The sequence below is a fragment of the Leucoraja erinacea genome, chromosome 10, assembly GCF_028641065.1.
Source record: "Leucoraja erinacea ecotype New England chromosome 10, Leri_hhj_1, whole genome shotgun sequence".
Taxonomy (NCBI): Eukaryota; Metazoa; Chordata; class Chondrichthyes; order Rajiformes; family Rajidae; genus Leucoraja; species Leucoraja erinaceus.
In genome coordinates, this window is record NC_073386.1 from 6,737,340 (window position 1) to 6,764,387 (window position 27,048).

General features: G+C 49.0%; 1 protein-coding gene across 2 annotated transcripts; it reads left to right on the plus strand.

The window, feature by feature from the left end:
• The first annotated feature begins 1,286 nt into the window (after positions 1–1,286).
• On the plus strand, positions 1,287–25,091 carry lrrc8c (leucine rich repeat containing 8 VRAC subunit C). 2 transcript variants are annotated; one of them, XM_055641354.1, is made up of 4 exons: positions 1,287–1,840; positions 8,345–8,451; positions 15,908–16,050; positions 22,594–25,091. In XM_055641354.1, exons 3-4 carry the CDS (start codon positions 15,913–15,915, stop codon positions 24,925–24,927), a joined length of 2,472 nt encoding a protein of 823 aa, XP_055497329.1. In that variant the 5' UTR covers positions 1,287–1,840; positions 8,345–8,451; positions 15,908–15,912; the 3' UTR covers positions 24,928–25,091. The 2 variants fall into 2 exon arrangements, with proteins under 2 accessions (XP_055497329.1, XP_055497330.1); XM_055641355.1 differs by lacking the exon at positions 1,287–1,840 and having other exon boundaries at positions 7,800–8,451.
• The last annotated feature ends 1,957 nt before the right edge of the window (positions 25,092–27,048 follow it).

Genomic DNA, 27,048 nt, shown 5'->3' on the forward strand with positions numbered 1-27,048 from the left:
TTCTAAATAGGTTAGCAGCTTGTTCTCGGATTCCTACACGTTGTGTCATTCCGTGGGAATATCTATTCCGTCCGCTTTATATTCTGTAACATGGCACTTCAAACCTAAAAGTCTGCCTGTTTTTAGCGTGTGACTCAGCAGAGGCGCCCACGGTTGTCGGGTTTGACATTGGAAAGCATGCACAACGAAGCTGCTCCTTGTACCTGGGTGGGAGTCACAATGACAAACCCAGTCCCGCAGCTAAACCCACCTTTGCACAGGGTCGTGGTCAAAGATCGTGGGTCTGTGGTCGTGTAGCTGTTTATAGCCACGCCCCCTCCCCTCAGCCGTCTACGCCCAGGTCCGCATGTCAGGGGGCGGGGCCAGAGTCGGGGGTCAAGGAGGGGTCACAGCAGGTCCACCCTCAGGCGCTGCCCATTGAGTGAGAGGGAGGGAAAGGGGTCTTCCCTCCTCTTTCCCCTCCACTCACCTCTCTCCCCTCTCTCCTCTCCCCTTCTACCCCACTCTCTCACACTCTTTCCCCCTCCCCTCTGTCTCCCCTTATTTCCCCCTTCCCCCACTCCCTCCCCCCAAAGATCTCTCCCTGTCCCCTCTATGGTCGTGTAGCCCCCCCGTCTCCCTCCGCCCCCCCTCCTCCACCCCCCTACGCCCCCCTCCCTCCCCCCTCTGTCTCCCCCCTCCCTCCCCACACTCTCCCCCCCCCTCTCTCACAGCCTCCCTCCCTCCCCCCCTCTATCCTCCACTCCCTCCATTGAGTGAGAGGGAGGGAAAGGGGTCTTCCCCCTCTGCCCCCCCTCCCTCCCCCCCCCCACTCTGTCTCCCCCTCCCTCCCCACATTCTCCCCCTCTGTCTCCCCCTCCCTCCTCCCCCTCTCTCTCCCCCCCCCTCCCCCCCCCCCCCCCCCCCCCCCCCCCTTTTTCCCTCCCCCCCCCCCCCCCCACCCTCTCCCCCCCCCCCCCCCCCTCTGTCTCCCCCCCCCCCCCCCCCCCCCCCCCTCCCCCCTCCCTCCCCACACACTCTCCCCCCTCCCCCCCCCCTCTCTCCCCCCTCCCTCCCCCTCCCTCTCCCCCCTCTGTCTCCCCCTCCCTCCCCCCTCTCCCCCCCCTCTCACCCCCACCCCACCCTCTCCCCCCCTTTCTCCCCCCCCCCCCCCCCCCCTCTCCCCCCTCTCTGTCTCCCCTTCCCCTCCCCCCCTCCCCCCCCCCCCCCCCCCTCTCTCCCTCCTCCCTCCGTCCCTGATCAGCGCTGAGGGCGGAGACACTGAGATCTGGCAGGACGTTCCGTGCACCCGGGAGGAGGATGGAGGAGGAGGATGGAGGGGGAGGGGATGGCGAGCCGTGCTCTTCCTGAAGAATAGACTGTAGCACCGTGGCCGTTGTGCAAAGGCAGTCAGATGTGTCATCCAGCCAGGGGGAGTGGTGTTTCACATCGCAGCAGGCAGGGCACGGCGATGCTTGGAGCTCGCTTGAAGGATGCTGGTGATTGATGCGAGCCGACCAAAACACTGGCTGATTGAGAAATAAGCCGGCGCCCAGCAGCACTCCCAGCCCCGCTGGTACTAGACGGCGATCTCTCTCTCTCTCTCTCTCTCAATCTACAGAAAACGTGGAAAAAATGTAAAAATATGCAACTTGACTTGTGCGACCAAGTGGAATACAGTGTCTCTATTTTAGAATTAATGCCAGCAAGGACCCGGATTGCTGCTGCTTTGGGATTCATTAAAAGTACTGGAAATATCTACATATATATGTCTTCCTTCGGCGCCTGCTTCGCGTAATCCGGTCCACATGGCGTGGATTCTCAAACGTGCTCGTTGTCTTGTAGACTGGTATCTCCTCATGTAAGTAATGCATATTAACCGTGTTCCGACATCTCTGGTGACGGAGCGGAGGGTGTGGGGAGGGGGAGGGAGAGAGAGGGGGAGGGGGAGAGAGGGAGAGGTGGGGAGGGGAGGGGGGGGAGGGGAGGGGAGGGGAGGGGGGGGGGGGAGGGAGAGGGAAGGGGAGGGGGGGGGGGGGGGAGGAGAGAGAGAGGAGGGGGGGGGAGGGAGAGAGAGAGAGAGAGAGAGAGGGGGGAGAGAGAGAGGGGGAGAGAGGGGACAGAGAGAGACAAAAAGAGGGGGAAGAGGGAGAGAGGGGGAGACCCGTAGGGTCCTGAGAACGTGAGAGGGAAGGGGGAGAGAGAGGGGGGGAGAGAGAGAGAGGGAGAGAGAGAGAGGGAGAGAGAGAGAGGAGAGGAGAGTGGGAGAGAGAGAGGAGGGGAGGAGAGACAGAGAGAGGAGAGAGAGAGAGGAGAGAGGGGAGGGGGGAGAGGAGAGAGAGCGGGAGAGAGAGAGAGAGAGAGGGAGGGGAGAGAGAGGGAGGGGGGGGGAGAGAGAGAGAAAGAGAGAGAGAGAGAGAGAGAGAGAGAAATTACGGCAAGGATGTGTAGGAGGTAACTCAGCGGGACAGGCAGCATCTCTGGAGAGAAGGAATGGGTGACGTTTCGGGTTGAGACCCTTCATCGGAGCCGAGTTTTAACACTGAGCTGATGTATCAAACCGATGTATTTCTGGAGATATTTCGACATTTCACAGTCGACATTTCAGTCTGTACAGCAAAAAGAATCGTTTTGTTTTGAGGGATGGGGATGTTTGAGGCGACAAGGTGACCGGCGTCTTAATAGATATTAACGCAAAGTTGAAAATTAATTACTGACATCCACACTCGTGTAGATTCTCGTTTGTCAATCGAAGTCAGTCAGTTTATTGACTTAATCTCACTGGCTTCCCTGCAGCGGGCAGTTTCTGGGTGTGGTTAGACTCAAAATGCTGGAGTAACTCGGGCACCATCTCTGGAGAGAAGGAATGGCCACCGTTTCGGGTCGAGACCCTTCCTCAGACCGAAGGTCGGGGGAGTGGGAGTCTGGAGATATGAAAGGGTGAGGTGCGAAAACGATAGATCAAAGTAGACGGCGATAAGGAAACGTAGGGTGGGGTTATTGATTCTGTATATATGCCTAGTTAGATTTGGTTCTTTGGGCTAACGGAATCAAGGGATATGGGGGAGAAGGCAGGAACGATGGTACTGATTTTGGATGATCAGCCGTGATCATATTGAATGGCGGTGCCGGCTCGAAGGGCCGAATGGCCAACTCCTGCACCTATCTTCTATGTTTCAATAGACAATAGACAATAGGTGCAGGAGTAGGCCATTCGGCCCTTCGAGCCAGCATCGCCATTCAATGTGATCATGGCTGATTATCCCCAATCAGTACCCCTGTTCCTGCCTTCTCCCCATATCCCCTGACTCCACTATCCTATCTGGCTCTCTCTTGAAAGCATCCAGAGAACCGGCCTCTTGAGGCAGAGAATTCCACAGACTTTTTTTTTCTGCAGAGAGGGTGGGGTGGGGGGTGAGAGAGAGTGGCGGGGGAGAGAGATGGGGGAGAGAGGGGGGGGGGGGGGGGGAGATGGGGGAGAGAGTGGGGGGAGAGAGATGGAGGAGAGGGAGATTCGGTGTGTGCGTGTGCATGTGGCTACATACGGAGTATTCGCGTGTACCGTGAGATTGATACCGGCGGAAAGCTGCACAAACACCGGGGAAGGTTGTAGGAGGCGGTGCAATGCAATGAGACGAATCATTGTTGCAATTTACACACAATAGAAATTGCAGTGAGGAGCAGCCAGGCTTCGAGCGTCATTGTCAGCCGGGCTGCAGCTTGTTGTGGCTTTGGGAAGGTGCTATTATTTTCGTGAAAGGTTCAGTGAGCGAGATTAAAGGGCGAACTCTTTCAGTGAAAATATTACCGTTCGGCTACCGGTATTATAACATTTTGAGCTGAAACTCCCCGGTGTGCGGGTCGGAAGGAACTGCAGGTGCCGGTTTTCACTGAAGATAAGACGCAAAAGTGCTGGAGTAACTCCGCGGGACAGGCAGAGTCAACGTCTCTGGAGAGAAGGAATAGAAGGTCTGAAGAAGGGTCTCGACCCGAAACTTCTCGCCCGTTCCTTCTCTCCAGAGACGAGGACTCTGCCTGTCCCGCTGAGTTACTCCAGCATTTTTGTGTGTCTAATCCCGGCCGGTGGCAAACGCCTCAAACTCGGGTTAGTCTCAGTCAGATTCTCAGCGGGATGGCAGACGGGGTGGACAAACGCAGGAAACACCTGCCCCAAGACTTCAGAAACTATTCGCTTACAGTTGGTGGCGGTGGGGAAGAAAAGGTTTGAATGTGGATTCATGAGGTTGCAATGTGCGTGCGTTAACTTCGACGGGGATTTCCAAATTTCTTCCTGTGTTTATGTTACATGGAATTCGAGAGTCAGTGGAGAGCGATTTGCAGCTTTTCCCCTCTGCCGTCAAATGGGCAACATTCCCTGCAGTTAGTGAAAACAGGCCCTTCGGCCCAACTTGCCCACACTGGCCAACATGTCCCAGCTACACTAGTCCCTGCGTCTGGTCCATATCCCTCCAAACCTGTCCTATCCATGTACCTGTCTAACTATTTCTTAAATGTTGCGATAGTCCCAGCCTCAACTACCTCCTCTGGCAGCTTGTTCATCAACGCAGGTGACCCGAAACTTTGCCACCCACCTGCGTTCTCCAGAGATGCTGCCTGACATAGAAACATAGAAAATAGGTGCAGGAGTAGGCCATTCGGCCCTTCGAGCCTGCACCGCCATTCAATATGATCATGGCTGATCATCCAACTCAGTATCCTGTACCTGCCTTCTCTCCATACCCCTTGATACCTTTAGCCACAAGGGCCACATCTAACTCCCTCTTAAATATAGCCAATGAACTGGCCTCAACTACCTTCTGTGGCAGAGAATTCCACAGATTGGCCACTCTCTGTGTGGAAAAAAAATGTTTTTCTCATCTCGGTCCTAAAAGATTTCCCCCTTATCTTTAAACTGTGACCCCTTATTCTGGACTTCCCCAACATCGGGAACAATCTTCCTGCATCCAGCCTGTCCAACCCCTTAAGAAATTTGTAAGTTTCTATAAGATCCCCCCTCAATCTTCTAAATTCTAGCGAGTACAAACCGAGTCTATCCAGTCTTTCTTCATATGAAAGTCCTGACATCCCAGGAACCAGTCTGGTGAACCTTCTCTGTACTCCCTCTATGGCAAGAATGTCTTTCCTCAGATTAGGAGACCAAAACTGTACGCAATGCTCCAGGTGGCTCTAGCACTTTGTCTCTTCTTTTGGCTGGAAATACTCAGCAGGTCAGGCAGCGTCCGTGGAGAAACTGAGCCAAGATTTTGTGTCGTAACCTGCTGAATTCTTCCAGTATATCCTGGGTTATTTAGGATTTGAAGGTGCCTGGCTGGATTTATTATGTACGTCAGGATCCTAACCAACTAGGCTGAGAAATTGTAAAGTTTAGACCAAGGTTTATAATTCAGCGGTGGTACGGTGGCGCAGCGGTAGAGTTACTGCCTTACAGAGTCAGGGACCCGGGTTCGATCCTGACTACGGGTGCTGTCTTTACAGGAGTTTGTACATTCTCCTCCTGGCCACGTGTGTTTTCTCCAGGTGCTTCGGTTTCCTTACACACACACAAACATAAAACAACAAACAAACAATAATAGTGCAAAAAGATAAAAGCAATGCCTCTAGTTCAGAGCTTATTTGGAGGTTGCAGTAGAAACATAGAAAATAGGTGCAGGAATAGGCCATTCGGCCCTTTGAGTCATGGCCGATCATCCAGTATCAGTGCCCCGTTCCTGCTTTCTCCCCATATCCCTTGGTTCCGTTAGCCCTAACCGCTTATCTAACTCTCTCTTGAAGATTTTTCCTGCATCTAGCCTGTCCATTCCCTTAAGAATGTTTAGGAAAGAACTGCAGATGCTGTTTTAAATCTAAGGTAGACACAAATTGCAGGAGTAACTCAGCAGGACAGGCAGCACCTCCGGAGAGAGGGAATGGGTGATATTTTGGGTTTTGAGACCCTTCTTCAGACCCTTGAGAATGTTGTATGTTTCTATAAGATCCCCTCTCATCCTTCTAAATTCCAGTGAACACAAGCCCAGCCAACCCATTCTTTCAGCGTGTGTCAAGTGTCAAGGTGTTTATTAGCCTGATGGTTGCAGGGAAGAAGCTGTTCCTGAACCTGGACGTTACAGTTTTCAGGCTCCTGTACCTTCTTCCCGATGGCAGGAGTGAAATGAGAGTGTGGACAGGGTGTGTGGGTCTCTGATGATGCTGGCTGCCTGTTTGAGGCAGCGACTCCTGTATCTGCCTTTGATGATGGGGAGGTCAGTATCCGTGCAGAGTCGCTCAGCGGGCATTTGATACCCCAGACTTGAATTAGAATCTCATCCACGCAGCTGGGTAATCGGTATTGAACTGATTTAATAATACTGAATGACAAGTTAATGGTAACCTTGAGTTTGTCGATTACTGTAAAAAAAACATCTAAAAACAGTAAATCCAGGAATCCTGGGATCAGGCAGCATCTAGGATGAGTCCCTGGATGTTTGGAAGTGAATAGGTAAAAGCTTAGTTTATTGTCACGTGTATAGGTACAGTGAGAAACTTTTTGTTGGGTGCTAACCAGTCAGTGGATAATTACATTCAAGCCATCCACTGTGTACAGATACATCTTCTTCGTGTCCACATACAAGATTAGAAGTTGTTCAGCCGGAGCGGAACACACTTCCCGGCATCTGCATACAATGGTGTCCGCCTTGCGCCTCTAGTGCTTATTGTGTGTGGTCATGGAGAGATTGGTGAAATCGGGGCTGTGACGTGAACGCTCTTCCCTTCACCCGTACAGATACACGATAAAGGGGAAATGTGCAGCGAAAGGGTAAAGCCCAATTGAAGATGGCCCGCGGGTCTTCAACGAGGTAGATAGTTGCTCAGGATCGCTCTTTGGTTGTTGAGAGGACGGTTCAGTTGCCTGATAACAGCTGGGAAGAAACTGTCCCTGAATCTGGAGGAGTGCGTTTTCACACTTCTGTACCCATTTGCCTGATGGGAGACGGGAGATGAAGGGATGAGACTGGTCCTTGACGATGCTGGCGGCCTTGGTGAGGCAGCGTGAAGTGTCAATGGGAGGGAGGTTGGTTTGTGTGATGGTCATCTGCTCTCGTTGCTTGCTGGATGCCTTGAAAAGAGGAGTGATTGCTGTTGGGAAAAGTGATGCAGAGAGTGATTTGCCCTCATGCACCGAGCCTCAAACAATGGGTCGACTGGGCTTGTATTCACTGGAATTTAGAAGGATGAGAGGGGTTCTTATAGAAACATATAAGACTCTTAAGGGATTGGACAGGCTCGATGCAGGAACAATGTTCCCGATGTTGGTGGAGGCCAGAACCAGGGGTCACACAGTTTAAGAATAAGGGGTAGGCCATTTAGGACTGAGATGAGGAATAACTTTTTCACCCAGAGAGTTGTGAATCTGTGGAATTCTCTGTCACAGAAGACAGTGGAGGCCAATTCACTGGATGTTTTCAAGAGAGAGCTGGATATAGCTCTTAAGGCTAACGGAATCAAGGGATACAGGGAGAAAGCAGGAATCGGGTACTGATTTTGGATGATCAGCCATGATCATATTGAATGGCGGTGCTGGTTCGAAGGGCCGAATGGCCTACTCCTGCGCCTATTTTCTATGTTTCTATGCTTCGATGAGCCTTGGAGGAACAGGTTTAGCGTGATTCCACTGGGGAGGGGGTTGGAGGGGGGGGGGGGGGGGGGGGGGATTGGAATTTACCATCATGTGGAAAGGGAAGGTGGAATCAGAGTGGACAAAAACTTTCAAAAGGCAACTGGGAGGAGAAGTTGATGGGAAAACGTGCATGGCCTTGGGGAACGGGGAGGGAGTGTAACCGAATGGAGAACTTGCAAAGATTATTTAGAGGCGGCACGGTGGCGCAGCGGTAGATTTGTTGCCTTATAGCGTCAGAGAACCGGGTTCGATCCTGACGACAGGTGCTGCCTGTACGGTGTTTGTACCTGCTCCCCGTGACCTGCGTGGGCTTTCTCCACGATCCTCCCCGCACTCCAGAGACCTATGGGTTTGTAGGCTAATTGGCTTGGTGCAAGCGTAAATTGTCCCTAGTGTGTGCAGGATAGTGTTAATGTGCGGGGATCGCTGGTCGGTGTGGAGTCGTTGGGCCGAAGGGCCTGTTTCCGCGCTGTATCTCTAAAACTAAAGTCAGAACAGCGTGAATGGTTTGAACTGCATCTGGTAATATATGATGCAATGATCAGGTAGCATTGTACAGAGGGCACCACCTCTACTGAATGTTGACTGCATGTATGATATTCTTTCCTGTGTGCCTTGAAGAGAGCTGTTAAAATGTCAGCTGGAATATTTTTGGGACTGCATTAATAGTTGTGCATTATTTTTTTGCAGGTTTTGATAACACTCTTCTTGCTGGAATTCTACAAGGAGATATTTTTATAAGTTTAAAAGCCAACTCCCTGGGGCACTGTTGAAAGAGACAATATTTTCTTTTGTAGGTAAGTGCGAGCGTTCTTGCAAATTGCTTTCAAATTGGGGTCAGATAGGAAGTATTTTATCATCGGGATGCATCGCAGCTTGGTTTGGGAACAGCTCCATCCAAGACCGCAAGAAATTGCAGCAAATTGTGGACGCAGCCCAGACCATCACACAAACCAACCACCCTGCCATTGACTCCATTTGCACCTCACGCTGCCTCGGCAAGGCCAGCAGCATAATCAAGGACTAGTCGCACCCTGGCCATTCCCTCTTCTCCCCTCTCCCAACAGGCGTGAAGTATAGAAGTGTGAAAACGCACACCACCAGATTCAAGGACAGTTTGTTCCCAGCTGTTATCAGGCAACTGAATCATCCTACCACAACCAGAAAGCAATACTGAACTACTATCTACCTCAGTGGTGACCCTCGGACTATCCTTGATGGCGTTTTACCTTGCACTAAACGTTATTCCCTTATCATGTATCTATACACTGTACATGGCTCGATTGTAATCATGGATTGTCTTTCTGCTGAATGGTTAGCACGCAACAAAAGCTTTTCACTGTACCTCGGTGCACGTGACAATAAATAAAACTGAACTAAACTAGGATGTGGGATCGTTGGTATTTGAATACTGTTTATACAGGAAGATTGTTCCCGATGTTGGGGAATTCCAGAACAAGGGGTCACAGTTTAAGGATAAGGGGGAAATCTTTTAGGACCGAGATGAGGAAAACATTTTTCACATGGAGAGTGGTGAATCTCTGGCATTCGCTGCCACAGAATGTAGTTGGGGCCAGTTCATTGGCTATATTTAAGAGGGAGTTAGATGTGGCCCTTGTGGCTAAAGGGATCAGGGGGTATGGAGAGAAGGCGGGTACAGGATACTGAGTTGGATGATCAGCCATGATCATATTGAATGGCGGTGCAGGCTCGAAGGGCCGAATGACCTACTCCGGCACCTAATTTCTATGTTTCTATGTTTCTAAATATAGCCTAGCTGTTTGGGTGGAAATCGCCTTAGATGAATGTAAAGTCCCAGCGCTGTGGAATGCTCCATGTTGCCATTGGTTACCTTGAATAGGAAGTTGTGTCCTCAGCAAAACTAGTGTTCAAATGTCTATCTCCTGAATTAGAAAGCCGCTTTGTGTCTAACAATATAAATGAGAGGATGATGTCTCCTTGGGAAGGATTCATGAAACCGTATTAGTAAGAGCCAAGAGTGTTTTATTATCATATGTCCCAGATAGAACAATGAAATTGTTACTTGCAGCGGCACAATAGAATACGTAAACATAGTGCACTGGGAAGGGCCTGTCCCACTTTCATGACCTAATTCACAATCTTTTTTACTCGTGGGCATTTTTCATCAGGCTAGAAAAACGGCCCGACCTACTTGATGCCACGAGTACCTACGACTAGCTCACGACCTGCCTACGACCTCCTACAACCTCGTGACGACCATCTCGCTAGAATTTAGAAGATTGAGGGGGGATCTTATAGAAACTTACAAAATTCTTAGGGGGTTGGACAGGCTAGATGCAGGAAGATTGTTTCCGATGTTGGGGAAGTCCAGGACAAGGGGTCACAGTTTAAGGATAAAGGGGAAATCCTTTCGGACCAAGATGAGAAAAACATTTTTCACACAGAGAGTGGGGAGTCTCTGGAACTCTCTGCCACAGAAGGTAGTTGAGGCCAGTTCATTGGCTATATTTAAGAGGGAGGTAGATGTGGCCCTTGTGGCTAAAGGGATCCAGGGGGTATGGAGAGAAGACAGGCACAGGATACTGAGTGGGATGATCAGCCATGATCATATTGAATGACGGTGCAGGCTCGAAGGGCTGAATGGCCTACTCCTGCACCTATTTTCTATGTTTCTATGCTGCGAGTATGTCAATGGCAAACTCGGTAGAGGTCGTGACACACACACGTACACACACGTGGGTACAGGCCCTTAAACAAAATAACAAACTAAACGAGTAGTTTGTAAAAAAATTGTCAGTGTGTGTATACATACCCAAGGACAAACTCAAAAAAAAAACGTTGCACAACCAGTGTCCATTCATATGCATAAATCGTAAATAGAAATAAAACACACATAACATGAACAAACGTACACACATCAAATAGTGCAATAATAACACCAATAGTCCATGTAGTTCAGAGCTTACTTGAGGTTGTAGTGTTTAATAGCCAAATGGCTGTAGGGAAGAAGCTGTTCCTGAACCTGGACGTTATGGTTTTTAGGCTCTTGTACCTAGGGGTGAAATGAGTGTGTGGCCAGGATGGTTTGGGTCTCTGATGATATTGGCTGCCTTTTTGAGGCAGCGATTCTCGTCAATCCCTTCGATGGTGGGGAGGTCAGAGCCGGTGATGGACTGGGCTGTGTTCACGACTTTTTGTAGTCTTCTTTGCTCCTGGACGTTCAAGCTGCCAATCCAGGCCGTGATGCAACCAGTCCAAATGCTCTCTTCTGTGCACCTGTAGAAGTTCAGGAGAACCCTCTCTGACGTACCGAATCTCTGTAAACTTCTCAGGAAGTAGAGGCGTTGATGTGCTTTCTTTATAATTGCACCAGTGTGCTGGGTCCAGGAAAGACCTTCGGAAATATGCACGCCCGGGAATTTGAACTTTTCAAAAATGGCTTATTTGAGCTTTTTAAAATAAAAACGATATCTAAATTGTAAAAGTGGTGACAAGACAGTGTTACTAAATGGTGCTCAGATTACTTCAGAAGGATGGGTGGGTGGTGAGGGTATTGAAAGGTTTGATACAAAAACAAAGACATTATGAGAGGCTTTTGCCAGGAGTTGGCAGAAATGGTCAACGGGCGTCAAAGGTTATGGGGAGAAGGCAGGAAAATGGGATTAGGAGGCAGAGATCAGCCATGACTGAATGGCGGAGTGGACTGGATTGGCCGAATGGCCTAATTCCACTCCCATAACTTGTGAACTTGTGAGTTAATGTTTGGAAATGCATCTCTTAGCAACAATCGCATCTTTCTTGATCAGTGCGGGTGTCAGAGGTTATGGGGCAAAGGCAGGGGAATGGGGTTAGGAGAGAGAGATAGATCAGCCACGATTGAATTGCGGAGTAGACGTGATGGGCCAAATTCAAGTTCAAGTTCAAGTGAGTTTATTGTCATGTGGCCCTGTATTGGACAATGAAATTCTTGCTTTGCTTCAGCACACAGAACATAGTAGGCATTGACTACAAAACAGATCAGTGTGTCCATTGGCCCCCTCACTGTCCATCTTCAAAACCAGTATTAAAACACATTTATATTCCTTGCCTTTTGACCCTGCTTGAGACTTTGCTCCTGTTTTAGTGCTTTTAATGTTTTAATTTTATTGTTTGTACTCTCTCTTTTAATGTTTTTATTGTAGTGTAATAACTTTTTTGTCCATGATTAGTCATGTACAGCACTATGTTAGCAACAGTGGTTGTTTTTAAAGTGCTCTATAAATAAAGTTATTATTATTATTATTATTATTATTATTATATACCGTAATATAAATATATACACACATGAATAAATAAAATGATAAAGTGCAAATAACAGATAATGGTTATTAATAATCAGAGTTTTGTCCGAGCCAGGTTTAATAGCCTGATGGCTGTGGGGAAGTAGCTATTCCTGAACCTGGTTGTTTATAGTCTTCAGGCTCCTGTACCTTCTACCTGAAGATAGCAGGGAGATGAGTGTGTAGCCAGGATGGTGTGGGTCTTTGATGATCTACTCCTATTCCTTATGACCTTTGACCCAGGAACGGGGGCTGAGGAGGGCCGGGCGTGGAGAGGGCCGGCGGTTGGGCCTTTGTGGCCACCTGCGGTCGGAACTGTACAATGGCCCCAATATGGCGCCTCTTGTATACGGACTCGGTGGGCTGTTCTGCACAAACTGGGGTGACTGCGCTTAAGTACGAGGACAATCTTGTTGAGCTGTATACACAGACATGTATTTCACTGTACCTGGTACATGTGGCAATAAAAGAAACCATTGAACTCCACAGAACTCTCTGCCACAGAAGGTAGTTGAGGCCAGTTCATTGGCTATATTTAAGAGGGAGTTAGATGTGGCCCTTGTGGCTAAAGGAATCAGGGGGTATGGAGAGAAGGCAGGTACGGGATACTGAGTTGGATGATCAGCCACGATCATATCGAATGGCGGTGCAGGCTCGAAGGGCCGAATGGCCTATTCCTGCACTTATTTTCTATGTTTCTATGTTTCTATGAACCTGATGGGTAACTTTTTTACACCAAGGTTGGTGGGTTAATGGAACGAACTGCCGGAGGAGGTAGTTGAGGCAGGTACTATCGCAACGTTTAAGAAATGTTTCTATGTTTCCAATGGATTAAGAAACTGCTATATCCTATTGATGGGGTATCCTAACTGTTATCTTAAATTCACACCGCGTAAGTCTGAATTTCCAGCCCTGTACAACTTGTGGCCCCTACGTTTTGGATTTGTTGTGGCGTTTGTTCTTAAACCAGCTTTTTATTTTCTCTTTGGCAGATTGGACGGCGTACGGGCTAAGCACTACATGTCGTTCCCACGTGCGTAAATCCCTCTCCTGTTGCGTCGTTCACGTTGCAATGTTCAGGAGCTGTTCTTCGGAAAGAACATCGCCCGTGTTACCTGTTTGCGCTGCAAGGAGGCTGACCTTCCATGGCCCCTAAGCAAGATAGGTCATGAACGATTGAAAACGGTGGCAGGAAGGAACTGCAGATGCTGGTTTGCACCGGCGATAGACACAAAAATACTGGAGTAACTCAGCGGAGTCAGGCAGCGTCTCCGGAGAGAAGGACTGGATGACGTTTTGGGTCGAGACCCTTCTTTAACGGCCTGATCCAAAACATCAATCATAGCAAAAGGATTTGAGTATGGGAGCAGGGAGGTTCTACTGCAGTTGTACAGGGTCTTGGTGAGACCACACCTGGAGTATTGCGTACAGTTTTGGTCTCCTAATCTGAGGAAAGACATTCTTGCCATAGAGGGAGTACAGAGAAGGTTCACCAGACTGAGTCCTGGGATGGCAGGACTTTCATATGAAGAAAGACTGGATAGACTTGGCTTGTGCTCGCTAGAATTTAGAAGATTGAGGGGGGATCTTATAGAAACTTACAAAATTCTTAAGGGGTTGGACAGGCTAGATGCAGGAAGGGTTCCTGATGTTGGGGAAGTCCAGAACAAGGGGTCACAGTTTAAGGATAAGGGGGAAGTCTTTTAGGATCAAGATGAGAAAAACATTTTTCACACAGAGAGTGGTGAATCTGTGGAATTCTCTGCCACAGAAGGTAGTTGAGGCCAGTTCATTGGCTATATCTAAGAGGGAGTTAGATGTGGCCCTTGTGGCTAAAGCGATCAGGGGGTATGGAGAGAAGGCAGGTACAGGATACTGAATTGGATGATCAGCCATGATCATATTGAATGGCGGTGCAGGGCCGAACGGCCTACTCCTGCACCTAGTTTCTATGTTTCTATCACCTATTCATTCTCTCCAGAGATGCTGCCTGACCCACTGAGTTACTCCAGCATTTTGTATATCTTCGGTGTAAACCAGCATCTGCAGTTCCTTCCTACACAACCACCTGGGAGAACTCTGGGTCAGGCAGCATTGGAGGGAAACGGGCGGACAATGTTTAGGGTCGGGACCCACCTTCAAAATCCCCGTCCGTCCATTCTCCTCCACGGATGCTGACTGACCCATTGAGTTCCTCCAGCAGGTTGTGTTTTGCTCGAGCTGTGACAACCCTGGCAGGGATTACCTTCCCTCTGCCATCCCCGACCCCTTTGTCTGGCCTCACGATGCCAGTAGTCCCTGGTGGACACAAGATGCTGGCGTAACTCAGCGGGTGAGGCAGTATCTCTGGAGAGAAGGAAGGGCTGACGTTTTGGGTCGAGACCCTTCTTCAGACTGAATCGTTTGCTGGCTGGCTTCCAATCACCCCCTAATTCTGAAAGCAATATTCTTTCCATGCGTAAGAAGAGAATGCCTCACTATATCCCCGCCGTTCTCTCTCAATTCTCACTCCATCTTAACTGCAGCCCACACGATCCCTACCAAAGGCTGCCAATCCTCCAACATCATTGCACCTTGGAAGCTCTTGTCGATTCCCAAGACCGTCAGTGTCAATACCGTCATTGCTTTTGCATTCATGCTCTTGGTACTAACATGGTGAATCTGTGGATATCTGCCCTCCGCCTCTTGCCTGCATGACGTCTGCAGGGGATTTGGCTTTTGTGCATTTCTGAACAAGTTCCAAACAGTCTCTCGCCTGCAGTTGGTCTGCAGTTATCTAATTTACACTGAACTTGCTTTATCCTTGCCGCTCGGAAGAAGAGCGTCTTAAGTCAGCGCTTCTCTCGTGTGAGCTCTGCGGCTTCATGTTCATCAAGCTCCCTCCCTTCACTGAACCTGTTCATTTGCTCATGGTTTAACTCTGAGGGTCTCTCAGCTACGTTCAGAGCCGTTGGCGTCAAGTACTCACCAAACTCTCTCAAATTCCTCCCCGAGTCTTGGCCGACTTGCCACATCTTTTGTCGCCCGGAATGGGATGATGATAAACCTTCGCTTTCATCAAGTCTCTCGCAAACTCCAGCTACCTGTTCCTCCTTCATCCACAGTTTCCACGTCTTTTGGCGTTTCTCCGCTGGGGAGGCGAGTGAAATTCTAGATCCCTTCTGGCGCCGAATTCCTGCAACGTTTGTTGTTGTTACCTTATGCTTTTCTGTCAACTCGCTAATTCTTGTCAATCCAACGAGCTCATCAGCCAAGCAATAACTGCTGCAGATATCAGAAGGGGGCTGTACTAAAATACTCTTTGTCCTTCTAAATAGGGTACAAGAGAAAAGTGCTTGCAAACCTCTTCTTGCTTTGCTTTCTTGCCATGCTGGTAAGTGGCTGTATTAACGTTTCATCTTCATTTCTCTCCAGGTGCCATCCGTAAGCTCTCTAATGCTGGCTGACATTCCATCAGGCCCCCTGCCACTTTAAATCCCCCCCTCCCCCCTTGTTCCCTTCAAGCTTTCGAACCCCATACTTAATAATGCCTGTGGTTTGCCTCAACTGTCTCAGTTTTTGTGGGGCTGATTCCAATGTGCTTCTGAGGAGGCGGATGGAATGGCCATCAGCTGAAGAGCAGTGGGATGGGAGAATGGGTACATTAAAGGGCCATCACAAGGAAACAAACGAATTGAATAAGGTGGAGAGGCAAGAAGCTGTAGATGCTGGAATCTTGAGCAAAATGAATGAATGAATGAATGGCGGTGCAGGCTTGAAGGGCCGAATGGCCTACTCCTGCACCTATTTTCTATGTTTCTATGTTTCTATTAGCAATGTAGCTAGTTTGCAGCTTAATAACTACCTGTCCCAAATTCAGCCTCACTTATGATTCTCTTAATGATCTGTATTCTCTTATTATTCTATAGGTTTTAAGGTTTTTTTTTCATTTTTATTTTGTTGTCATTGGCAGGAGCAATGATTCCAGTCACTGAGTTTAAACAATTCACTGACCATCAGCCTGCATTTCGAGTACTGAAGCCATGGTGGGATGTATTCACCGATTATATAGCTATCGCCATGCTGATGATTGGGGTGTTTGGATGCACTCTACAGGTAGGTCGACATTCACCTTGGGCTAAATACCTATAGGGTGATTTCACCAAATGTCAAATGAGCGTAGATCCCCCCTCACGTGACCGAAAATTTTAACTGGAGGACATATGTCACTTCGGTACATGTTAGTCAATGGGGAAACACGCACTTTCCCACCCGTTAAAAACATGGAAAACGGCCGATTTTTGAGCTGAAATTTTCTGTGCTAGTCAGGGTGACCGTGAAGCACAGCGACCTAAATTTTCAGGCAAAAAAAAAAGATAGAAAGTAAGGTCATTACAAGAGGGAACTGAAGGTGGAAAACAGCGGAAGTGAACAGCCGACATTTGCCGTGGAGATTTAAAGATCCAAAATATCGGGGATTATCGCGTTTGCTCGCTGAATTTCATCAAAAGTAAGGCATTATTAACTTACTTTTGATGAAATTCAGCGAGCAAACGCAGTGGGCTTTAGGGCCTGTATTCCGCGCTATATCTACAAAATATACTAAACTGTAGACACATTGTCTTTATAATGGGATTTTCTAGGTTTCTCAGAAATTGAGCTATTGCAGCTGATGTACCTGTATTCTAAATGAATGTAAAGATCTTTTGGGGTATGAAGCCTTCTGAAATTCAATATGCAACACTATCAACTGGTTCACCCTTATCTATTGCGCTGGTTGGAACAAGATATTCCAACATTTGTTAAATATGATCTGTCTTTCAGAAACCCACGTTTACTTCAAATGACCTGTTAATACTTCCTTAATCCCAACAATTTCTCATGCTGATGTCAGGTTCAGTTTAGTTTAGAGATACAGCATGGAAACAGGCCCTTCAGCCCATCAACCATCGATCAGCCGTATAATAATTCTGAAGAAGGGTTCCGACCCAAAACGTCACCCATCCGTTTTCTCCAGAGATGCTGCCCGACCCACTGAGTTACTCCAGCATTTTGATGTCCATCTTCAGTACGCTAGTTCTATGTTAGCCCAATTTTGCATCCTACGCACTAGGGGCAATTGACAGAAAATGATTAACCTGGCAAATCTGAACGCCTTTGGAATGTGGGAGGAAACCGGAGCACCCGGAGAAAACCCACAAGGTCACAGGGAGAACGTACTAACTTTGTATGGTCAGCACCTGCAGTCAGGATCGAACCCGGGTCTCAGTCGCAGTGAGGCAGCACCTCTACCGCTGCACCACCGTCCTACCCTAGTTAACCAGCTGGTCTCGATCCCAATCTTCACTCTTCCTCGTTTCTGAAATAGTGGGTTTTCATTTTCTAACTTGGGGAATCAAGAGCTAGAGGACATAAGCTTAAGGTGAGGGGGGGAAAGATTTAATAGGAACTCCCATAGAGGGAGTACAGAGAAGGTTCACCAGACTGGTTCCTGGGATGGCAGGACTTTCATATGAAGAAAGACTGGATAGACTCGGCTTGTGCTCGCTAGAATTTAAAAGATTGAGGGGGGATCTTATAGAAACTTACAAAATTCTTAAGGGGTTGGACAGGTTAGATGCAGGAAGATTATTCCCGATGTTGGGGAAGTCCAGAACAAGGGGTCACAGTTTAAGGATAAGGGGGAAATCTTTTAGGACCGAGATGAGAAAATCATTTTTTACACAGAGAGTGGTGAATCTGTGGAATGCTCTGCCACAGAAGGTAGTTGAGGCCAGTTCATTGGCTATATTTAAGAGGGAGTTAGATGTGGCCTTTGTGGCTAAAGGGATCAGGGGGTATGGAGAGAAGGCAGGTACGGGATACTGAGTTGGATGATCAGCCATGATCATATCGAATGGCGCTGCAGGCTCGAAGGGCCGAATGGCCTATTGTTGCACCTATTTTCTATGTTTCTATGTTTCTATGAACCTGATGGGTAACTTTTTTACACTAAGGTTGGTGGGTTAATGGAACGAACTGCCGGAGGAGGTAGTTGAGGCAGGTACTTTCGCAACATTTAAGAAACATTTAGACAGGTACATGGATGGACAGGATAGGGTTAGTGAGATATGGGCCAAATGAAAGCAGATGGGACTAGTGTAGCTGGGACATGTTGGGCAAGTTGGGCCGAAGGGCCTGTTTCCATGCTGTATCACTCTACAACTATTCATTTTTTAATTCCATAGATTCTTGAAACATAACATGCATATAAATGATAACATTAAATATAGGGATTGGATTTATTGGAATGTTTACAACATTATTTATCGATAAATAGTTTTCAGATTGAATGTTTCAAGCTGATGTGAGACTGATGAGAGATGTTTTCTGAGAAGGGATGGCCTGCCACCTTGTGGTCTATATGAGAATTGTTGAAGCACATTTGTAACAACTACTGCCTGGATTCGGAGATTCCTGATGCAAGGTTTCACCATTCCTTTCCATGCACAAATGCTGCCTGACTCGCTGAGTACCCACAGCAGTCCGTTTGTTACTTGGATTTAGAAATTTGAGGTAGGAAATTCTTTGAAGTTGGATGCAATATGATAACATTTCGGAGAGAGGCTGGGCAGGCTGGGACTCTATTCCTTGTAGCGCAGAAGGATGAGGTGTGACTTCATAAAGATGTATAAAATCGTGAGAGGAATAGATCGGATCAATGCACAGTCTTTTGCCCAGAGTAAAGGGCCTGTCCCACTTTCACGACCTAATTCATGACCTTTTTTACTCGTGGAAATTTTAATACAATACAATACAATACAATTTATTTGTCATTTGAACCTCGTTGAAGTTCAAACGAAATGTTGTTTCTGCAGTCATACACACAAGAAAAAGAACCAAGACACAACACAATTTACGCAAACATCCATCACAGCGCATCTCCTCCTTGCTGTGATGGAAGGCAAAGACTTATCTCTCCCCTGCTCTCCCCATTCACCTCCCGATGTCAGAGTTAAAGCCCCCGGAGGGCGATGGTAAATGTCCCGCGGCCATTCAAAGCCGCGCCGGGCGATGATACAAAGCCCCCCGCTCCAGGTAGTCTTCAACCCCGCAACTCGGGCGGGACAAGTCGCTGTTGCGGAAGCCCCGAAAAGCGGTCTCCCAGCAGGGACCCGCGGGCTCCCGGTGTTGCTGCCTACCAGAACTGCGGTAAGCCTCCGAATCTCCGGGGTCGGGTCGCAGCCGAGCGCCACCACAGCTCCTCCCGCTCCGAACTCGGCCAGCTCCACGATGGTGAGTAGGTCCGCAGCTCCGCCACTGGAGCCCCATGTCGTTCCGGTTGGAAGCCGCTCCACGGTGATAGGCCCCAGCGACAACGGAGACCCAACAGTGAAAAGGTCGGGTTCACCTTACAGGGAAAAGGTCAGGCTAGAAAATCAGGCTAGAAAAACGCCCCGACCTACTTGATGCCACGAGTACCTACGACTAGCATTACGGCATGCTACGACCTACCTACGACCTCGTGACGACCATGCTGCGGGTACGAGTCAAGGGCAAACTCGGCAGAGGTCGTTAATTAGGTTGTGAAAGTGGGACAGGCCATTTAGGGAATCGAGAACCAGAGGACATAGGTTTAAGGTGGGGGGGGGGAATTTAACGGGAACCTGAGGGGCAAATTTTTACACAAAGTGTGGTGGGTGTATGGAACGAACTGCCAGAGGAGGTAGTTGCGGCTGGAACTATCACAATGTTTAAAAACCATTTGGACTGGTACATGGATAGAAAAGGTTTAGAGGGATTTGGGCCAAATGCAGGCAGGTGGGACTAGTGTAGGTATGGCATGTTGGTTGGCCTGGGCAAGTTTCCACGCTGTATCACTTGATGATGCTATGACTATACCATTCGCGCATTTGGATCCGCTGGAGGCAGGAAACATGTTCCCGATGTTGGGGGAGTCCAGAACCAGGGGCCACAGTTTAAGAATAAGTAGTAAGCCATTTTGAACGGAGATGAGGAAACACTTTTTCTCACAGAGAGTGGTGAGTGTGGAATTCTCTGCCTCAGAGGGCGGTAGAGGCAGGTTCTCTGGATGCTTTCAAGAGAGAGCTAGATACGGCTTAAAAATAGCGGATTCAGGGGATATGGGGGAGAAGGCAGGAACGGGGTACTGATTGGGGATGATCAGCCATGATCACATTGAATAGTGGTGCTGGCTTGAAGGGCCGAATGGCCTACTCCTGCACCTATTGTCTATTGTCTATTTGTACTCATCCTTCGAAATTCAGTTCTGTTGTTTTACCCAGAGCCAAACCTCAAGGGCAGATTACTATTTTATAATTTTACATTTAGCATAAGCAGCTAAGGACAGTCTCTTTGGTGCCACTGTGTTATGTTGTGTCGTGGACTTTCTGTGTTTGTGCTTTTTTTAAAATTCTATTTTATTTTTTTAATATGTTTTAATATTTATTATTTATTTATTTTTATGATACTGACTGTAAAGGGAAATTCATTTTGTTGTCTCTAATTGAGACAATGACAATAAATTTGAATACAATACAATACAATACAAAAAAGGAACAAATGAGTATAGAAGTCGTGGGTTTTATGGACCAAACTAAAGATTTTCTCCCAGTGACCGCATGGGTTTCCTCCGGGAGTTCTGGTTTCTTTTCACATCTCTTGTAGCGTTGTTCACGCTGCTATGTTCAGGAGCTGTTCTTAGGAAAGAACATCGCCTGTGTTACCTGTTTGCAAAAGCACAGGCGCTGCCAGGAGGCTGACCTTCCATGACCCCTAAGCAAGATAGGTCATGAACGATTGAAAACGGTGGCAGGAAGGAACTGCAGATGCCGGTTTGCACCGGCGATAGACACAAAAATACTGGAGTAACTCAGCGGGTCAGGCAGCGTCTCCGGAGAGAAGAACTGGATGAGGTTTTGGGTCGAGACCCTCCTTCAGATCCGTCTCGGGTCGAGAACCTTCTTTGAACAGCCTGATCCAAAACGTCACCCATTCCCTCTCTCCAGAGATTCTGCCTGACCCTTTGAATTGGCCTCTGTAAAATTGCCCCTAATGTGTTGGCATTGGATGAGAAAGTGAGATGGAACTAGTGAATGGGTGATTCATCCGATGGTCAGCATGGATTCTCTGGGCCATGTTGTATCTCTGAACTAAATTAAACAACAATACTGTATATGTTACTCTTTGCTTGAGGGTGCTGAGTGTGAAATTAGTTACTTACGTTACAACACTGACTGCTTTTCCAAGGCATTTCCATTGCCTGTGAAGTATTCTGTGGCCAGACAGATTCCATACAGATGCCCTTTTCAAAAGTATAAAAGTGTGGATAGCAATCAGATTATTGGGGCGGCATGATGGTGCAGCGGTAGAGTTGCGGCCTTACAGCGGCTGAAACCCTGACGTCAGGTGCTGTCTGTGCGGAGTTTGTACGTTCTTCACGTGACCTGCGTGGGTTTTCTCCGGGTGCTCCGGTTTTCCCCTCACGCTCCAAAGACCTCCAGGTTTTTAAGTTAATTGGCTTGGTACAATTGTAAATTGTCCCTAGTGTGTGTGGGATAGCGTTAGTGTGCGGGGATCGCTGGTCGGCACGGACTTGGTGGGCCGAAGGGCCTGTTTCCGCGCTGTATCTCTAGACTAAAAATAAATCAATCTTTGGCCATTATCAGAGAGCCAGTTCACAAACATGAAACGTTGGTTTGTTTCCTCGCTCCACAAGTGCTGCCTGACCTGCGGAGCATTTCCACTTTGTTAAAATGATCTATGTTCATACCTTTACCATTGAGTAATGTTGAGTAATGGCAAAGCAGAGGATGGAGTAACTCAGCGGGTCAGGCAGCACCTCTGGAGAAAAAGGGCAGGTGACGTTTTGGGTCGGGACCCTTCCTCAGACTGAAAGTAAAGGGGAGGGAACTGGAGGAAGTAAAAGGCCAGAACAAAGCAGGGCCGACAGCAGACGAGCAAGCAAGGGTGGAGCCCACAATGGGCCATTGTTGGCTGGAGAAGAGGTGAAAACGAAGGGATACAAGGATGTGAACAGTGGAGCTAGTAGGCCGACTAGGGGGGGGGGGGGGGGGGGGGGGGGGGGGGAGTGAATGAGGCCAGTACTAGAGCGATAGATTGAATGGCCTCTTTCCATAGAGTAAATACTATAGATGACATGAGCCATATGTTGATAGAATGGAGCAGCTGGGCTTGTACACTCTGGAGTTTAGAAGGGTGAGAGGGAATTCCTATTAAAACATATAAGATTATTAAGGGTTTGGACACGCTAGAGGTAGAAAACATGTTCCAGATGTTGGGGGAGTCCAGAACCAGGGGCCACAGTTTAAAAATAAGGGGTAAGCCATTTAGAGCAGAGACGAAGAAACACTTTTTCTCACAGAGAGTTGTGAGTCTGTGGAATTCTTTGCCTCAGAGGGCGGTGGAGGCAGGTTCTCTGGATACTTTCAAGAGAGAGCTAGATAGGGCTCTTAAATGTAGCGGAGTCAGGGAATATGGGGAGAAGGCAGGAATGGGGTACTGATTGGGGATGATGGCCTACTCCTGCACCTATTGTCTATTGTCTATTGTCTAACGAGTTGCTGATATGTATCCCGTTGAAACATTATCTATTATAATGCCATGGCTTTCTACCCCCCCCCCCCCCCACCTTCTCAGGTAATGCAAGACAAGATCATTTGCCTTCCGAAACGGACTTCACCCGATAACCTGCGGACTGATCCGAATGAAACTCTGGTCAACGTTTCTGCCAATAGTTACGTGCCTCCCACCCCAGTGCCGTCGCCCCCTGCCGCTTCTGCCGACGAGATGAAAGGGCTGAAGACCAACCTGGACCTCCAGCAGTACAGCTTTATAAACCAAATGTGCTACGAGCGCGCGTTGCACTGGTACGCCAAGTACTTCCCGTACCTGGTGCTGATCCACACGCTGATCTTCATGCTGTGCAGCAACTTCTGGTTCAAGTTCCCCGGCTCCAGCTCCAAGATCGAGCACTTCATCTCCATCCTGGGCAAGTGCTTCGACTCCCCCTGGACCACCCGCGCCCTGTCCGAGGTGTCCGGGGAGAGCGCCGAGGAGAAGGGGGGCAAGGCCGGCGAGAAGAGCCACGCGGCCAAGGTTGCGCTGGCCACGCTGGCCGCGCTGCCGCCCATGCCGCCGCTGCTGCCGGCGCCGCGCCTCTCGGCGGCCGAGGGCGACCTGGTGAAGACCCAGTCCTTGCGCTCCATCCCCGAGAAGATCGTGGTGGAGAAGCCGGCGGTCAGCGCCCTGGACCAGAAGGAGGGCGAGCAGGCCAAGGCCCTGTTCGAGAAGGTGAAGAAGTTCCGTCTCCACGTGGAGGAGGGCGACCTCCTGTACTCCATGTACGTGCGGCAGACCATCATCAAGGTCATCAAGTTCGTCTTCATCGTGGTCTACAACAGCATCCTGGTGTCCAAGGTCAACTTCATGGTGGAATGCGAGGTCAACATCCAGGAGATGACTGGCTACTACAAGTTTTCGTGCAACCACACCATGGCCCACCTGTTCTCCAAGCTGTCCATCTGCTACCTGTGCTTTGTCAGTGTGTACGGCCTGACCTGCCTCTACACCCTGTACTGGCTCTTCTACCGCTCCCTCAAGGAGTACTCCTTCGAGCACGTGCGGCACGAGACCGGGATCGACGACATTCCCGACGTGCGCAACGACTTTGCCTTCATGCTGCACCTGATCGACCAGTACGACCCCCTCTACTCCAAGCGCTTTGCCGTCTTCCTGTCGGAGGTGAGCGAGAACAAGCTCAAGCAGCTCAACCTGAACAACGAGTGGACGGTGGACAAGCTGCGGCAGAAGCTGCAGACCAACGGGCAGGGCCGGCTGGAGCTGCAGCTCTTCATGCTCTCCGGCCTGCCCGACACCGTCTTCGAGCTGACCGAGCTGCAGTCGCTGCGGCTGGAGATCCTCGGCCACGTCACCATCCCCGCCACCGTGGCCCAGCTGGAGGGCCTGCGGGAGCTCTCCCTCTACCAGTGCTCGGCCAAGATCCACACGGCCGCCCTGGCCTTCCTCAAGGACAACCTCCAGGTGCTGCGGGTCAAGTTCGACGACACCTGGGAGCTGCCCACCTGGATGTACGGCCTGAAGAGCTTGGAGGAGCTCCACCTCCAGGGCTCGCTCAGCCCCGACCTGTCCAAGAACGTCACGCTGGAATCCCTGAGGGAGCTGAAGAACCTCAAGGTCCTCGGCATCAAGAGCAACCTGACCAAGATCCCGCCCTCCATCGCCGAGACCTCCGGCCACCTGCAGGCTCTGTGCATCCACAACGACGGCACGAAGCTGGTGATGCTCAACAGCCTGAAGAAGCTGGTCAACCTGACGGAGCTGGCGCTGATCCACTGCGACCTGGAGCGCATTCCCCACGCCGTCTTCAGCCTGACCAACCTGCAGGAGCTGGACTTGAAGGAGAACCACCTGAGGTCGGTGGAGGAGATCATCAGCTTCCAGCACTGCCGCAAGCTCACCTGCCTGAAGATGTGGCACAACAGCATCGCCTACATCCCCGAGCACATCAAGAAGCTCAGCGGCCTGGAGTGCCTCTACTTTTGCCACAACAAGATCGAGGTCCTGCCCTCCCACCTCTTCCTGTGCAACAAGCTGAGGCACCTGGACCTGGGCCACAACGACATCCGCTTCATCCCGCCCGAGATCGGCGTGCTGCAGAACCTCCAGGACTTCTGCATCACGGGCAACAAGGTGGAGAGCCTGCCCGACGAGCTGTACTTCTGCAAGAAGCTGAAGGCCCTGAGGATGGGGCGCAACAGCCTCTCCGTCCTCTCGCCCAAGGTGGGCAACCTGGCTCTGCTCAGCCTGCTGGAGCTGAGGGGCAACCACTTGGAGGCGCTGCCCCGGGAGCTGGGAGACTGCCGCTCGCTCAAGAGAAGCGGCCTGTTGGTGGAGGATGCCCTCTTTGATGGGCTACCCTCTGATGTGAGAGAACACATGAAGGCAGAGTAGGGCCCTGCCCGAGAGCGATGCATAACCCTGGCACACCCAACTGGCATCTCCTCACCCTTCACTTCCACCCGCTCCACATCCAGTCCCACTGCCAATGTTTTTACATCAACCTTGTATTTTATAACCCATCGTTTTTTTAAATATATATGTGTGTGTGTGTGTGTGTGTGTGTGTGTATATATACATATATATATATATGTGTGTGTGTGTGTTTGTATATATATATATATATATATATATATATATATATATATATATATATGTATGTGTGTGTGTGTGTGTTTGTATATATACACATATATATGTGTGTGTGTGTGTGTATGTATATATATACATATATATATGTGTGTGTGTATGTATATATATATATATATATATATATATATATATATATATATATATACATATATATATTTATATATATATATATATATATATAAAATACAATATACAAAATATATTATTGTATTTTTTATCTGCAGCTGTATGAAACTGCGATGGATTTAATGCTGTAGGTAGACACAGAGTGCTGGAGTAACTCAGCGGGACAGGCAGCATCTCTGCAGAGAAGGAATCTGAGGAAAGACATTCTTGCCATAGAGGGAGTACAGAGAAGGTTCACCGGACTGATTCCTGGGATGGCAGGACTTTCATATGGAGAAAGACTGGATAGACTCGGCTTGTACTCGCTAGAATTTAGGAGATTGAAGGGGGGATCTTATAGAAACTTACAAAATTCTTAAGGGGTTGGACAGGCTAGATGCAGGAAGATTGTTCCCGATGTTGGGGAAGTCCAGAACAAGGGGTCACAGTTTAAGGATAAGGGGGAAGTCTTTTAGGACCGAGATGATAAAAACTTTTTTCACACAGAGAGTGGTGAATCTGTGGAATTCTCTGCCACAGAAGGTAATTGAGGCCAGTTCATTGGCTATATTTAAGAGGGAGTTAGGTGTGGCCCTTGTGGCTAAGGGGATCAGGGGGTATGGAGAGAAGGCAGGGACAGGATACTGAGTTGGATGATCAGCCATGATCATATTGAATGGCGGTGCAGGCACGAAGGGCCGAATGGCCTACTCCTGCACCTATTTTCCATGTTTCTATGTTTTCTATGAATGAGTGACGTTTCGGATCGAGACCCTCCTTCAGACCCAGGATTCAGGATTAATTGGGGAATTGATACTGCTGTGAACAGTGTTACTGTTCCCTAACGTTGTTTCTGGGAGAGGGAGATTCCCTTATTCCCTTATCTACGGGAATACCGATGCAGAACTCTCCCTGGGAAGAGATGAGCAGCCTTTGAAATATATATTTATGATATCAGCACCTCTGTGCTCGACAGACAGGGGGCAGGCTAGTTAGTGTTTTTTGTCTAAGTTTATTTATTTGGCCAAAGTGAGGGAGAGGGGAAAATACGTGGTGGAAATACGTGCCTTTATTTGGAAGCGTTTTGCTGCACAAGGTTTGACGTGTTAGCGCCCAGTGGCTCAGCGGTAGAGTTGCTGCCTTACAACGCCCAGAGACCCAGGTTCGATCCTAACCACGAATGCTGTCTGTGCGGAGTTTGTACGTTCTCCGTGTAACTGGGTGGGTGGGTTTTCACCAGTTGCTGTGATTTCCTCCCACACCCCAAAGATGTGCAGGTTTGTAGGTTAAATAGCTTCTGTGAATTGTCCCAACTGCATAGAATAGAACTAGTGTACGGGTGAACAATGGCCGGCATGGGCTCGATGGGCCGAGTGGCCTGTTTCTGTATCTCAAATCTAAACTACAGGCCTACAGAGTTTACTCACCAAGTGCATAATTTATTAAAATTGTTACACTTAATGCATTGGCAAACCCAACCAGGCAATAGTTCTAGATTTAAGGTAATGGGATAAGAGAGGAATTTTAGTTTAGTTTAAAGGTACAGCGGCGAAACAGGTCCTTCGGCCCACCAAGTCGACACCGACCAGTGATCACCCCGTACACTAGCACTATCCTACACACTAGGGACAATTTACAATCTTTAACCAAAGCCAAATTAGCCTACAAACCTGTACATCTTTGTGTGAGGAAACCGGAGCTCCCTGGAAAGGCCCACGCCGTCACGGGGAGAACGTGCAAACTCCGTACAGACAGCAC

Bases quoted from the DNA above. Each gene is read 5' to 3' on its own strand.
- lrrc8c (XM_055641354.1), top strand. From the start codon at position 15,913: ATGATTCCAGTCACTGAGTTTAAACAATTCACTGACCATCAGCCTGCA. The intron at 16,051-22,593 runs GTAGGTCGACAT...CCACCTTCTCAG, and splicing joins TGTTTGGATGCACTCTACAG to GTAATGCAAGACAAGATCAT.